Source organism: Mustela nivalis (assembly GCF_964662115.1).
Source record: "Mustela nivalis genome assembly, chromosome: 3".
Classification (NCBI taxonomy): domain Eukaryota; kingdom Metazoa; phylum Chordata; class Mammalia; order Carnivora; family Mustelidae; genus Mustela; species Mustela nivalis.
This window is the reverse complement of record NC_139022.1, coordinates 47,804,700-47,819,726: the sequence shown is the minus strand read 5'-3', so window position 1 is coordinate 47,819,726 and position 15,027 is coordinate 47,804,700. Positions and strand designations below refer to the sequence as shown.

At 36.1% G+C, this 15,027-nt stretch overlaps 1 protein-coding gene across 6 annotated transcripts in view; it reads left to right on the top strand.

Moving 5' to 3' along the window:
* Positions 1-14,684, top strand: part of PJA2 (praja ring finger ubiquitin ligase 2) — a 72,412-nt gene extending 57,728 nt beyond the window's left edge. For all 6 annotated transcript variants that reach the window (XM_082724911.1, XM_082724908.1, XM_082724912.1 and 3 more), the window contains 3 exons: positions 8,174-8,288; positions 8,677-8,798; positions 11,175-14,684. In XM_082724911.1, coding sequence (XP_082581037.1) covers positions 8,174-8,288; positions 8,677-8,798; positions 11,175-11,300 — 363 coding nt within the window. In that variant the 3' untranslated portion in view covers positions 11,301-14,684. The remainder of the gene's footprint in view (positions 1-8,173; positions 8,289-8,676; positions 8,799-11,174) is intronic.
* Positions 14,685-15,027: the final 343 nt, after the last annotated feature.

Below are 15,027 nucleotides of genomic sequence, written 5' to 3'. Positions count from 1 at the left end.
AACCGCGCATGCCATGGAAACCTGCGTCAAGTAGACACGCTGGGATTAGAAGCAAAGCCCTTTTCCTTCTGCAGTGTCTCTGCAGCGTCTTCTGTGAACAAAGCTTAATTAACAGTGTGACAGCTATCAGAGAAAAATACTTAAATAGCCCAAATCCGTTTTCACAGAGCTGACAAAAACAGTGAACTTAGATTTGAGGAACAGTAATAACTGGAGAACAGTCCAGTTGGATCCCATACACCTTTCTACACGCATTTGAGGTCCTTTCAACAGCAGTGCAACTATTCCACCTAACGAGATACACCTATTCTTAAAATGGAGAGGTTTTCACCCTAGCTCAAGAATGAATAGATGAACAGACTCCAAGGGTCATTATATCCATCACTAAATATTAATTACTCTACAAATTCAGTCAGTCACTAAATATTAATTACTCTACAAATTCAGTCAGTCACATTGAGCATTCTCTTATATAAAATTAAATTGTAAAGTTAACTGCCATATGAAATAAAAATGGGAATGAAAAAGAAAATGGTGAGCAGATACAAATAAACACATAACAAGCTCATAGAAAATATGCAAAGCCTACTAGTCCTTGTTTTTATATTTGGTCGCAGGCTATAGTTGAGAGCTGTGGTTTCCTTCTTCAGTAACCCATTCTATATTTTGTGTGCCTTCAGCAAGAATCTCAGCTGGTTAGGCATCTTTACCTGATGGAGTGACCTAAACCTACATTCCTGAAGAGTATGTTCTTGATCATCCTGCCCTTTTTTTGGACAATGTTGTTTTTGATAATTCACTCTTGGGCATAGAAATAATAAGAGATATACACTCCAAGCGGGATTATCACAGGGTTCTCAAGATGAGAAAAGCTGGTCTGTGGAAGGTATGCTACTTCTACTGGAAGAAGGAGGCTCTGAGTGATTTGGGAATTCAAAATAGTCTGTTTCCACTGAGCCCAACCAGATGTTCCCATTTTAAGTATCAGAATCCTGATTAAGCCAGGGGGTGACACAACTTTTGAGAAACTTGACAAGACAGAATTAAACTCTCATTTTAATTTAGCAGTTCACACAATTAAATTTTGTGTTTGATTTTCAGAGATAAGATATTTGTTCTAGGGCTACAGTGGAAACTGTGGTTCTTACACAGTACCTTGCTCTGAGAGTTAGTGGCCCTGAGTTTGTCTTTTCTCTTCATATGTGAGCAGGGACACTCTAAAGGATCTCATCCCACATTAGATTTTACAGTCATCATTATTGCCATAAGGTCAAGTGCAGCAGGCACCTGGGCTCTCAAGACACATGTATTAGTTGGCACTTCATTGCAGTGGACCCCAGTGGTAGTTTGATTGTGATTAATATGATTATTTGTAATCAGGCTTTGTATTGATAACATTTCATTTCTGTTGGCCAGAAGCAGGAATAGCAGATTCAAGGAATAACCTTAGGAAGAGCACACACACCCCACCCCCACCTCCGCTTGGGGCTGAGATCCAGGCTGTTGGGAGGGCATAGCTATGGCTTTTAGAGAAGTGCTTGTGCTACTCTGCTGGCAGAACTTGCTGGAAATCCGCCTTCTGGAGTGCTAGAGAAACTGTTTACAAGGACATGACTAACTGGAAGCACACTGCTGCAAAGCCACTCAAGATAGGTGCCAGGGGAATCTGCTGGCTACCTTATATAGCATCTGTCAGGTGCTAGAGAAATGACATGTGCTTCTGGAGCCAGGTGATGGAGAAGCCCCTGGCACTAGAGGTGCCTCCTGCTGGAGAAGTCATCTGTGACACAGAAGCCCACCATAGGAAACCCTTCCACACTACGGGCCTTCCCAGCAAGCCCACTAGAACCAAGCAGCAAAGTACTTCTGTGAGATCTCGCCAGAGCTCTCTACTGACAAAACCTAAGGTCATGTAGGCCAACAAGGGAAAAATATTCAAAAGGCCCAGATCTATTTTAACAGACAGAAATGAAAGGTGAATTTGGAGCTAAGAGTCAGTAATTCCTTTTCTGGACACTTTGTCTTTTTGCAGTCTCTGCAAACTCAGAGTCAAATTGGTGTTCAGAATTATTAGGTGTATTTACTAACTCTTATGATGAACCTTTTTTGCTTTCTCCTTTTCTTTGTTCTGACTTTGCTTAGGCCTTGGCCATATCGTCTCTTATAAGTTACATCAGATTCTTTTTGAAAAGACATAATTCATTGTGACATTATCCAAGCTAATCCTGAAGAGTATACAAAACGTTATGTCTGCCATCCAAGAGAGGGCAATGTTAACTGTCAGGTAGAATCCTCCTCCAGCTTCCTTTTTATTGTGGTAACATACATAATGTAAAATTACCTAACCACTATTTAGTATACAATTAAGGAGCATTAAGTACATTGTGAACAGTAAGTCCCTGCTCCTTCCTCTCCCCAACCCTTGGCAACTACCATTCTACTTGTCTCTGAGTTTTACTACTTTTGGTACCTCGTTTAAGTGGCATCTGTATTTATCCTTCTGTGACCAGTTATTTCACTCAGCATATGCTTTAAAGGTTCATCCGTGTTGTAGCATGTGTCAGAATTTGCTTTTGAAAGCTCAGCATTATTTCATTGTATGTATATACCACATTTTTCTTGGCTTTATTGAAGTATCAGTGACATATAACATTTTATAAGTTTAAGGTGTACAAGGTGTTCGTTTGATACACTTACATTGAACAAAATGATTATCACTGTAGTGTTAGTTAACACCTGCATCACCTCACATAATTTCCATTTTTTTCTTGTGTTAAGAACATTCGAGATTTTTACTCTCAGCAACTTTCATGTATATAATACAGTATTGTTAATTATATCACCCTGTTTGCATAGATTCCCAGAATTTATTGATCTTATAACTGGAAGTTTGTACCCTCTGGCCACCATCTCCCTGCTTCCCCTACTCCTCACCATTCTACCCTCTGTTCTCTCTGTGAGTTCAGGTTTTTTAGATTCCACCTGTAAATTGTATGATTGGGTTCTCTGTCTGACATATTTCAGGTAGCAAGAATTTTTTCTTTCTTATGGCTGAATAATACTCCAGTATGTATATATAGGTACCTCATCTTTATCTGTTCATCTATTGATGGACATTTAGGTTATTCCCATATCTTGGCTATTGTGAATAATACTGCAGTGAACGTGGGAGTACAGATACCGCTCCAAGATCCTGACTTCATTTTCTTTAGATGTATACTCAGAAGTGAAATTGTAGGATCATACGTTATTTCTGTTAATATTTGGAGGAACTTTTATACTGTTTTTCATGATGACTGTACCAATTTATATTCTCACCCAAAGTTCCAAGGGGTTCCCTTTTTTCTACATCTTTGCCAATACTTGTTCTTTCTTGTCTTTCTGGTGATAGCCATTGTTAACCCTTGTGAAGTGATACCTCACTGTGATTCTGATTTGAATTTCTCTGATGATTAGTGATGTTGAGCATCTTTTTATGTACTTACTTGTTTGTATGTCTTCTTTGGGAAAATATCTGCTCATTTCCTCTACCCATTTTTAAGTCAGTTTTTGGTTTTGGTTTCTTTTTCACTGAGTTGTGAGAGTTCCTTTTATGTTTCAGGTATCAATGTCTTATCAGATACATGATTTGCAAATATTTTCCTCTACTCTGTAGTTTGATTTTTTCATTTTGTTAATGGTTTCTTTTGATACGCAGAAGCTCTTTAATCTAATGTAGTCCACTTAGTTATTTTTGCTTTTGTTGCTGTGCCTTTGTTGTCATACTCAAAAAATCATTGGCAAGATCAGTGTCAAGGACCAGCGTTTTCTTCTAGAAATTTTATGGTTTCAGGTCTTAAAGTCCTTAGTCCATGTGGAGTTAATTTTTGTGAGTGGTGCTAAGGTAGTGATACAGTTTATATATGCAGTTATCCTTCTGTGTGCGATTAACTGGTTTTTCCAATATCATTTATTAAAGCCATTATCCTTTCCCAAGTGAAAATTCCTTGCTCCCTTCTCAAAAATATTAATTGTCCATATATGCTGAGATTTATTTCTGGGTTCTTGATTCTGTTCCACAGGTCTAAGTATTTTTATGCCACTACTATACTGTTTTCAGTTACTGCAGTTTTGTAGCATAGTTTGAAATGAGAAAGTGTGATACCCCCAGCTTTGTTCTTTGCTTTGGCCATTCAGGGCCTAGGTGGTTCATACAAATTTTAGAAATTTTTTTTCTATTTCTGTCAAAAATACCATTGGAATTTTGATAGGAATTGCATTTAATCTGTAGATTGCTTTGGGTAGTGTGGACATTTTAATATTAATTCTTCCAGTTCCTTAACATGGAATATCTTTCCATTATATCTTCATTCTCTTTCGTCTTTCAGTTTTCAGTAAATGGAATCTTTCACCTTCTTGGTTAAGTTTATTCCTAAGTACTTTATTGCTTTTGATGCATTGTGATTGGGATTGTTTTATCTCTTTCTCAGATATTTCTTTGTTAGTGTACAGAAACACAACTGATTTCTATATCTTGACTTTATACCATAGAGCTTTCCTGAATTTGTTGATTAGTCCAAACAACTTTTTGGGATTTGGGTCTTTGGGTCTTTGCGTCTTTGGGATTTGCTACATAAAAGATGAAATCTGCAAACAGAGACAGTTTTACTTCCACCTTTCCAATTTGGATGCCTTTTATTCCTTTTTCTTGCCTTAATGCTCTGGCTAGGACTTTCAGTACTGTATTGAATAGGAGTGCTGAGATTGGGCACCCTTATCTTGTTCTTGATCTTAAAAGCATTTAGCCTCTCACTGTTGATTATGAGATTAGCTGTGGTCTTGTCATACATGGATACCTTAATTATGTTGAGGTACGTTCCTTCTGTACCTAATTCGTTGAGAGCTTTTGTTGTGAAAGAATGATAGTTTTGTCAAATGTTTTTTTCTGTGTTTATTAAAATAATCATATGATATTTATCTCTTACTCCGTAATACCACATTTATTGACTTGCATGTGTTGCAACCATTCTTGCATCCAGGGATAAATCCCACTTAATTGTAGTGTATGAACCTTTTCAGGTGCTGTTTAGTTCAGCTTGCAGGAATTTAGTTGAAGATTTTTGCATCTATGTTCATCAGGGTGATTGGACTTTAATTTTCTTTCTTATGTCCTAATCTGACTTTGGCGTCAGGATAATGCTGGCTTTAAACAGTGAATTTGAGGGTGTTCCCTCTTTCTCATTTTTTTGGGAGAGCTTGAAAAGGATTGGCTTTTAATTCATTAAATGTTTGATAGGATTGTCCAGGAAAACCATCTGATTTTGGCCTTTTTTGGGAGGTATATTTTTGACTACTGATTCAGTATTACTTATGTTAGTCTGTTCACATTTTCTGTTTCTTCTTGATGTCAGCATGTTTTCTAGGAATCGACCCATTTCTTATAGGTTATCCATTTTGTTGGTGTATAATTATTTGTGATAGTCTGGTGTGATCCTTTGTATTTTTGTAGTATCAGCTATAACATCTTCTTTCATTTCTAATTTTACTTGAGTCTCTTCTTTTTTTCTTAGTCTAACTAAAGATATAGCATTTTGGTTTATTTTTTCAAACAACAACATTTAGTTCTGTTGGTATTTTGTGTTTTTCTGATTTCTGTTTCATTTATTTCTGCTCTAATTTCTGCCAACTTTTGACTTTGTTCTTCATTTTCTGTTTCCTTGAGTTGTAAAGTTAGATTGTTTATTTGAGGTTTTTTTTTTTAATATGTAGCATATTTAGGCATTTATTACTATAAACTTCCCTCTCAGAACTGTCTTTGCATCATCCTGTAGGTTTTGACATGCTGTTGTTTCCATTTGCTTTTATTTCAAGATACCTTTCGATTTCTTCTTTGGCCCATTGGTTTTTCAGGAATTTTTAATTTTTAATTAAATTTTTAATTTTCGCATATTTCTAAATTTTCGCATTTTCTTTTCTGTTGATTTTTTTGTTTCTTGCCATTTTGGTCAGAAAGAAAGTTGGTACAATTTCAGTCTTCTTAAATATGCTAAGACTTGTTTTATAACCTTCCATATGATCTATTCTAGAGAAGGTTTTATGTGCACTTGAGAAGAATGTGTAGTCTTTTGCTATTGCATGGAATTTTTTGTATATTCTTAGACCGATTTTAGCTGAAGTATAGTTCAGGTTTAATGTTTTATTTCTCATTTTCTATCGGGATGATCCATTCTTTAAAGTTAGGTATTGAAGTCCCCTAGTATTATTTATTGTTGTGTAATCTCACTTACTTTTATTTCCTTAATATACTTAGGTGCTCTAATATTGGGTGCATATTTATTTGTCATTATGTTATCCTCTTGAGCAATTGACCCTTTATTATTAAAAAAATAACCTGGTCACTTGTTAACCATTGTTGGCCTGAAGTCTATTTTTTTTTTTAAAGATTTTATTGATTTGATAGAGATCACAAGTAGATGGAGAGGCAGGCAGAGAGAGAGGAGGAAGCAGGCTCCCTACTGAGCAGAGAGCCCGAGGCGGGTCTCAATCCCAGAACCCTGGGATCACAACCTGAGCAGAAGGAATAGGCTTAACCCACTGAGCCATCCAGGTGCCCAGGCCTGAAGTCTATTTTTTCTGATACAAATGTAGCTACCCCTGCTCTCTTTAGTTTCTGTTTGCATGGAATATCTTTTTCTGTCTCTTCACGTTGCACCTCTGTGTCCTTAAAGCTGAAATGGGTCTCTTGTAGGCAGCATATAGTTGGGTCTTGCTTTTTCAATCCAGCCAGCTACTTTCTGCCTGTTGCCTAGAGAATTTGGTCCATTTACATTTAGAATAATTGTTTGTAAGTAAGGACTTTACTTATACCGTCTTACTAGTTGTTGTCTAGTTATTTTTTCTCTTTTTCCTTTCTCCCTCTCTTGTTGCCTTCTTTTGTGACTCGATTTTCCATAGTGGTGGTGTTTAATTTACTTTTCTCTGTCTTTTGTGAATCTAACAGATTTGTGCTTTGTGGTAACCATGAGGCTTAATGTAAAACATCTTAACACTGTTTTATGGTATAACAACTAAACTTATATTACATACAAAAACCCTACTTTTGGGGTGCCTGGGTGGCTCAGTGGGTTAAGCCTCTGCCTTTGGCTCAGGTCATGGTCTAAGGGTCCTGGAATCGAGCCCCACATCAGGCTCTCTGCTCGACAGAGAGCCTGCTTCCTCCCTCTCTCTGCCTGCTTGTGATCTCTGTCTGTCAAATATTGTTTCTCTTCTCTATGTTAAGTGACTTGACCTAATAATTCTATTTTTTTTTTGTTCCTCCCTTTTATGTATTTGATGTTACAGTTTACCTTTTTTAATATTGTATATTATTAACAAATTATTGTGCTATAGTGGTAACTCTTTTCCTTTAACCTTTATACTAGAATAAAGCAGTTGACACATTACATTATAGTATCAAAGTACTCTGAATTTGCCTGTACACTTTACCAACCATATTCATCTGTTGATAGGTGTTTGGGTTTCTACCTTTTGGATCCCATGAATATTAGTCCTACCTGTCGTTCTAATTGTAGCTGGAAGGGCTAATCAAGCCACAGAAGGATTATACTAAGATGTTATATGATCTGTTGTTCCTTTCATCTTTGTTAGAATGGTAAATTTATATAGACATTGAACCCCTAATTAAAGTTCACATCTCAGATAACCCAGTAATATTAGTAAAAATAGTCATGTGGGTGTGCTGACTCTTTGCCAGTGATAGATACAGCCATTCAGAAATAAATTATTTGTTTGCTTCTATAACTTGAACATCATCTGGTAACCTCGGTCACATTTTATCTTTCATATGTTGAGCCTGTCCAAAAGTATTCACTTTGTTTCATCTTATTGCTTTCACACAGGAACTCATAAGTTGGAAGAGGTAACCCTCTTCTGAAGATACAGATATGGTGGGCAAGTAGATGATTCTTGAGACAAGATAGATTTTTGTTGTTCTTGTGAGAAGTACGGTGCTTTTTTGGATACTTTTTGATGTTTTGGTGTGGCGATGATTCCTTTTGGGAGGAGACAAAAAGGGCAGGGGACTGAAGCAGAAGAGACTAGTGGTGCATATAATTTTGAAAGATACCTTAAAAAATTGATTTTTATTACTGTTTTAAAGTTTTTTTCTAACAAGGAGCTGTGACTTCTTTTTCAGACTGCACTGGCACATTTAGAGTCTCTGGCAGTGGATGTTGAGGTGGCCAATCCACCAGCCAGTAAGGAAAGCATTGATGGTCTTCCAGAGACCCTTGTTCTTGAAGACCACACGGGTAAGGGCAAAGTTGGTCTCTCATGTCAGATAACATATTTCATGTTTTCATATATTATCAATGTACCTGAAAGATAAAATACTGACTACTAGAAACTTTCCTTAGTTTTTCTGTGGAGCCAGATTCTGACAAACTTTCACCTAATGGAAGAATATTTTTAATTTATTAAGTCATGGGCTAGAACAAATGTGCCTCAGCCAACTTTTCTATAAAAGCAGTATTTATTAAATTCCAAATTGTCATTTATTACAGAAACATGTTTGGCAATTACTTTTTCAAAGATGGCTCTTCTGTCTGTCATAGGTATCGTCTGTGAGTTAATATGTTGGTTTTCAGTTTTATTAAAATTGAACTCTATGGGATTGATCAGATTATTTTTGATTTTCAGCAATTGGTCAAGAGCAGTGCTGTCCAATCTGTTGCAGTGAGTATATTAAGGATGATATAGCAACAGAACTTCCCTGTCACCATTTCTTTCACAAACCTTGTGTCTCAATTTGGCTACAGAAGGTGAGTTTTATTTTTACTTTTTTTGAAATTAATATTTTAATAGTTCCTCCTGAAAGTTAGTGATGATAGTAACTTTTAAGCCTATTTTATTCAGCTTTATACTTGTAGTACTTTTTAATTAAGTGTTAAAGATTGATTACAATTTAATGATTACAGATTAATGATAATGTGAAACTATTTTACTTTACTAACATTTCTGAAAAACAATATAGATAACACTAATTGCTTAGCATATTTAATCATTTTTGGAAATGATTAAGTATCAAAAAATCATTTTAGGATAAACCTAGTAGATCTTTAATCATATCCCTGAAATTTGTGTTTTCAAAAATATCACAAGCAAAAAAAAGCCTATGGCACCTCTTAAAGTGCTGTAATAATAGATATATATTCTGCTAATATAAATCAAGGTCTTTGAAAATGTATACGAGAAAAATGTAATCACCTACAAAAAACCTCCTATTCCAACTATATATATTCGCCCTAAATATTTACCCAATTATTTTTAACTATATTTGAATTATTTAAGAAAAAAACAAAGAGTCTTATTTAAAATCTTATTAAAATCTTATTTTTTTTAAAATTTTTTATAAACATATATTTTTATCCCCAGGGGTACATGTCTGTGAATCACCAGGTTTACACACTTCACAGCACTCACCAAAGCACATACCCTCCCCAATGTCCATAATCCCACCCCCTTCTCCCAGCAATTGCACTATTGGGTATTTACCCTAAAGATACAAACGTAGTGATCCAAAGGGGCACGTGCACCCAAATGTTTATAGCAGCAATGTCCACAATAGCCAAACTATGGAAAAAACCTAGATGTCCATCAACAGATGAATGGATCAAGAAGATGTGGTATATATACACAATGGAATACTATGCAGCCATCAAAAGAAATGAAATCTTGCCATTTGTGACAACATGGATGGAACTAGAGTGTATCATGCTTAGCGAAATAAGTCAAGCAGAGAAAGACAACTATCATATGATCTCCCTGATATGAGGAAGTGGTGATGCAACATGGGGGCTTAAGTGGGTAGGAGAAGAAGAAATGAAACAAGATGGGATTGGGAGGGAGACAAACCATAAGTGACTCTTAATCTCACAAAATAAAATCTTATTTTAAATCTTCTCTGTGAACTCTGTTTTTACACAAAGTATTTTTATAGGCAGTAAGGTAGAAATTCCCAAATCACTTTCACAGCTTATGTACTTAGGGATATAACTCCCTCTGTTCCCTATAGCCACTCCCTCCCTTTTCCTCTTCTTTCTTCCTCCTCTCCTTCCTCCTTTCCTTTCTTTCCTTTTGCTTTCTTTGCTGTTGCTACCCTTCTACTGCCACTTCATGGTTGTCAAAGTTCTACTTAAGATTTGTAAGATTCAGGGGCACGTGGGTGGCTCAGTGGGTTAAAGCCTCTGCCTTTAGCTCAGGTCACAGTCTCAGGGTCCTGGGATCAAGCCCGGCATGGGGCTCTCTGCTCAGCAGGGAGCCTGCTTCCTCCTCTCTCTCTGCCTGCCTCTCTGCTTACTTGTGATCTCTGTCTGTCAAATAAATAAATAAAATCTTCAAAAAAAAATTATTTAAAAAAAGATTTGTAAGATCCAGTGTGGAGATTTTCACCATTCCATTATAAAATCTAAAATTTCTCTCTTGGCTTTCAAGGCATTCTGTGATCTAGCCCCCAGCCTGTCTGTTCACATTGACTCCTGTGTACATTTGTTTATATTTGCGTAGCTGGTGTAGTTTTCCCCCATACCATCTGCAGGATTAGATGATCTAGGCAGCGCCAGCTTAAATTCCACCTTTTCTGTCCTTCATATCTCCTTTATTTAAATTCCCATGTATTTAAAATCCCACATATTAAGTATCTAAGCCTTAAGAAGGATCTAAATGTTCCTGCTATGTGTCAGGCACTGGTAGATGACTTGTGTTTATTTTCTCATTTAATTCTCACACTAACTCTGGGACACACTGGGACATATCCTTATTCATTTTTCAGTGACTCCTTGCTCACATTGCACAGCGCTGAGTAAGGAGTGTAGTAGACTCTCCACTAATCCTGAGTGAAAGATGACTGACCCGAAAGATACAAACATGATTAGGAGATGCTGTTCACCCTCAAAGAAATTAGAATCTGATTGGGATAAAGAGGAAATAGCATCACACTTTTGCTTCTCTGGATTATGTGGGTTTGAAGTTGATTCAGTTTTTGTTTTTAAGTTATTTGATTTGATTTTTAGGATAACAGATACCGTTGTTTCTTTGAGAATGAGAATGAGGGTTTTTGGGGTTTTATCCTTGCTAAGATACTGTGTGGCAGTTAAGACCTTTTCTTTGGCTCTGACCTTGTTTTTCTTCCCCTCCAGTCGGGAACGTGCCCCGTGTGCCGCCGCCACTTCCCACCCGCCGTCATCGAAGCCTCCGCAGCTCCGTCCTCTGAGCCTGACCAGGAGGCCCCCCCTTCCGCTGACAGCTCTGCAGAAGCCCCTTAAACTTTAACCCTTGGATGAGATCACTATATCTAAAAGTCATTCTGCAAATCCCTTCTCAATCTGATGTGCAAATAATTATATATAAATAAATTTAAAATCCTATATATAGTCTATACCATAGTTTAGAAAGAAGAATATTAACCTTTCTAAACTAAATTTAGGTTCGCAGAAAGTACTAAACATTTTCAAGCTGAATGTTGAAGCAGTGCATCCATTTTCTTTCGTTGAACATGTTGGTATTAATTGTAAAGTCAAGCTTACCAGTTAACTCTCTCCAGAAGAAATAATCATGTATGTGGCACATATTACTGGTTTTGTCTGAAGTACTGCCACTAAGTGATTATAATTAAATTCTCCTATTTGCATCAAATGTGAAGACTGTGATCACAACAGTAGTAAAATTTGGTTTCATTGGAAATAAAAAGTATTCTAAAACATGCTTTTTTCATTGGTCACTTTGCTTTTGCTACATCAGAACCTCTTGGTTCATAATACTGAGTGGTTTTTTTAGGAAGGTGTCTACTCTTCCATCTTTGTTTAAAATTAGGACTTTTTAGAATCAAAACAAAGGCCAAACTTTTGGCTTAATCACCACAAAATTTTAAGATTCTCAATGTAATCCCCTTGGAATGGTTAGATAGTAAAGTAACTTTTTTTTCCTTTTCTTAGTGGTGGATGTGCTTAAAGTAAGGTTAGCAAAGCATGAGTGTTTTACTATGGTTGGTGCTTGAGGTAAGGTTAGTAAAGCTTATGAACAATCTAGTGTGCTCAGTGTTTGGTATGATGAGGTGAATTAGATGGCCTTATGAAATCCTTTTTCCCTTTCCACCTGGTTACAGTTATACTTGAGAACATTCATGGCACATTTCTTAGATAAGTGTTGTTTTTTTAATTTATAAATTTATAAATATGCTTGTTTATAAATTTATAAATATTAGATACAGTTTGTTTAAAGTAATTTTGGTTCAGAAATATTTTAGAAAGTCTGAAGACATTCATCACGTGTTTAAACATTCATTCTGTTTCCCAAGAGGAAATCTGATCCTTAAAAAACTGGAAGGTTAATTGTACCAACTTGTGTAAAGCATAAAATTAACGGGGTATAGGACAGATTTGGCCACATCTTTTTATAACATATCTAAACCTTACTGTGTTATAATTTATTTCTTTAAAGTATTCCTGAATAAGGATTATTCATAGTGCATTTGTTTCTTTACACTAATTTATTTTGATAAAATTATTCACTTGGAAATAAATAATAAAAATGGGTTGTTTCATATTAAACCAAATTAAGCCCTGGGTGAAAAAGGAGTAGGGTGATCACCTAGTGACTGTGAGCAGAACTGAACATGTAACATGGTTCCTTTCTTATTTTTCTTTCTCTAAAAGAGAAAAGAAGACCCTGACCCCAGATTTGCCTGCCAAAAGAGTTCCGTTCAGATTCTTCTATAAACATGAGGAAATGAGCTTTGTTTAGTTGTTTTTTATGGGAAATTTGGCCTTTAGGGTCATCCATAATTATGTAGCTCCACAATAAGATTGCATAGCTTTCCATTTAGGTGATCACACCCAGTAGGCAAATATGTACGAAGATGGACATAATATTTAACTTACAGATGTGATTTGCTCTCAGTACCAGAGAATGATAGGTGTTAGAATATCGCATTTGAGCAAGTAAAATTGTAAAGCATGTAGCGAGTGTACATCCATCTGAGTAGTACATTGGTAATTTAGTTGGGACACATAAAAGGAATATTTATATGGCTTCCCAAATGCAAAGTTACATTTTATTTGTGTAATTTCTTTGAGTATTTATATTCCATCTCTTTTCTTCGTTCTTAAATGAATTTTCACTGTTGGCACATTTGAGGCTTAACTATAAGGAACATAACACTTGCATTCTAATTTTTGCATATATTGTAAATGTGTGTCTGGTATTTACAGCAAAATACTGTGTATCCTTTTATGGGTAAAACAAAACTGAACATTGCATGCATGTAATGTGGTGACTTTGTAATTTAGGGGTTCTTTGGGGCTTCTGTGACTTTGGAAATGCTTACATTCAGGCCTTAATGTTGCATTAGGTAGCATGTTTTCCTTCTGATGTATATAGTCACTGTTGTATAAACTAATCTTTGCTTGTTTTCTACTCTGTGATCTTTCCATACCATATTTCATTGACGATCAGTGTCGAGGAGTCAAATCAGATTAAACTTAATTCTCATGTGTATATTGTGGAACTTCGTGGCTAGTGTGATTTTTAATTTGTTTTCTTTCTTTTTCTTGTTTCTTTTTTGTTGTTATTTGTTTCCTTTAAGTAATATTGATCAGTTGTGATGCTTACTGGTTAAACTGACATTGCTACAGATTGCTCTGTAGTAAGCCACAAATTATATTTAGGCAGTTTTTTTTTTTAAGAATTTTTTTTTCTTAAATTTGACAGACAGAGATTACAAGCAGGCAGAGAGAGAGAGAGAGAGGGGAAGAAGCAGGCTCCCTGCTGAGCAGAGAGCCCGATGCGGGACTCGATCTGAGGACTGTCATGACCTGAGCCGAAAGCAGAGGCTTCAACCCACTGAGCCACCCAAGCGCCCTGTTATATTTAGGCAGTATTAAGGGACATCAGCTTTCTTCTCCTAGTAGCAGCTGTCCCAAAGAAAATATTTCTTTTTTGCCTGTTAAGATTTAGCTATTATATGCCAGTTGTTAAGAGGTTTTGGTTCCAAACTCAACCAGTAGTGTTGAGAGCTGAACTTAAGATAGCAGTTGTACTTTTTGCTTTCCATCTGTTTCTATCCTTCATTCTTGGCTCCCTACTATCTATAAACAGCTGCTGTGAAGGAGAAAAGTCGAATAAGAGTTGGCTTAAAAATTTTTTTAAGAAAATTGAAATTTTAGGATTTTCATTGTAACAAGTTAATATAAGCAGAAGCGGAAAAGTTCAGATACCAAAATATTGTTTGATTCTCTGAAATACTGTTTGGATCCTTTTGGAAAAGTTAAGAATATATGAAGGTAAATTAGGAATAAGTATAAATACTGATAAAAATATTGTTTCTCTTCTCTATGTTAAGTGACTTGACCTAATAATTCTATTTTTTTTAAACATTTTCTTCTTCCTTGTAATATGAATGCTGATATTTAAAGGTAGATCCATGTGGTTTTCTATTGTGTTCCTTAATTGTTTATCTCTGAGCTAACTAACTCTTAAGATTATTTGTGATTTGGATTTATATATAAGCTGTTAAATATATATGAACTGTTAAAATGGAATGCAAGTTTTCAAAAGCCCAGGTCTAAATGTAATGATTGGTTTATTGTTCAACAACCCTAGTCCATCATTTTCCGTGTAAATCATAAACAATAAACAGGATGTACTCAGTGGTCATTTCTAATATTTAATTGTGCAGTCACATCACTTCTATCATTTAAACCCGTGGAGGATTTAGCATTAATGGCAAAGAGCACAGCTATTAAGAAAATCTGGAATAGTCTCCTGGGCACATGATTTCATTGTCCTTCAATTGTGGCCCAAGAAGGCCCTAACAACCCAGCTATACGGAAGTGGTTGATGGACTTGGAAAGGGCTCTGAAGGAGTAGTCACTGTCCTCTCCTGCCTAATGTTCTCAGCAGTCCTGTGGGTTCAGCAGAGCCTGATTTCCACACTGACTCAGGACTGCAGAAACCCTCAGAGTTCCCAGATAGAGGCCCACCTTCCCTCAGTGG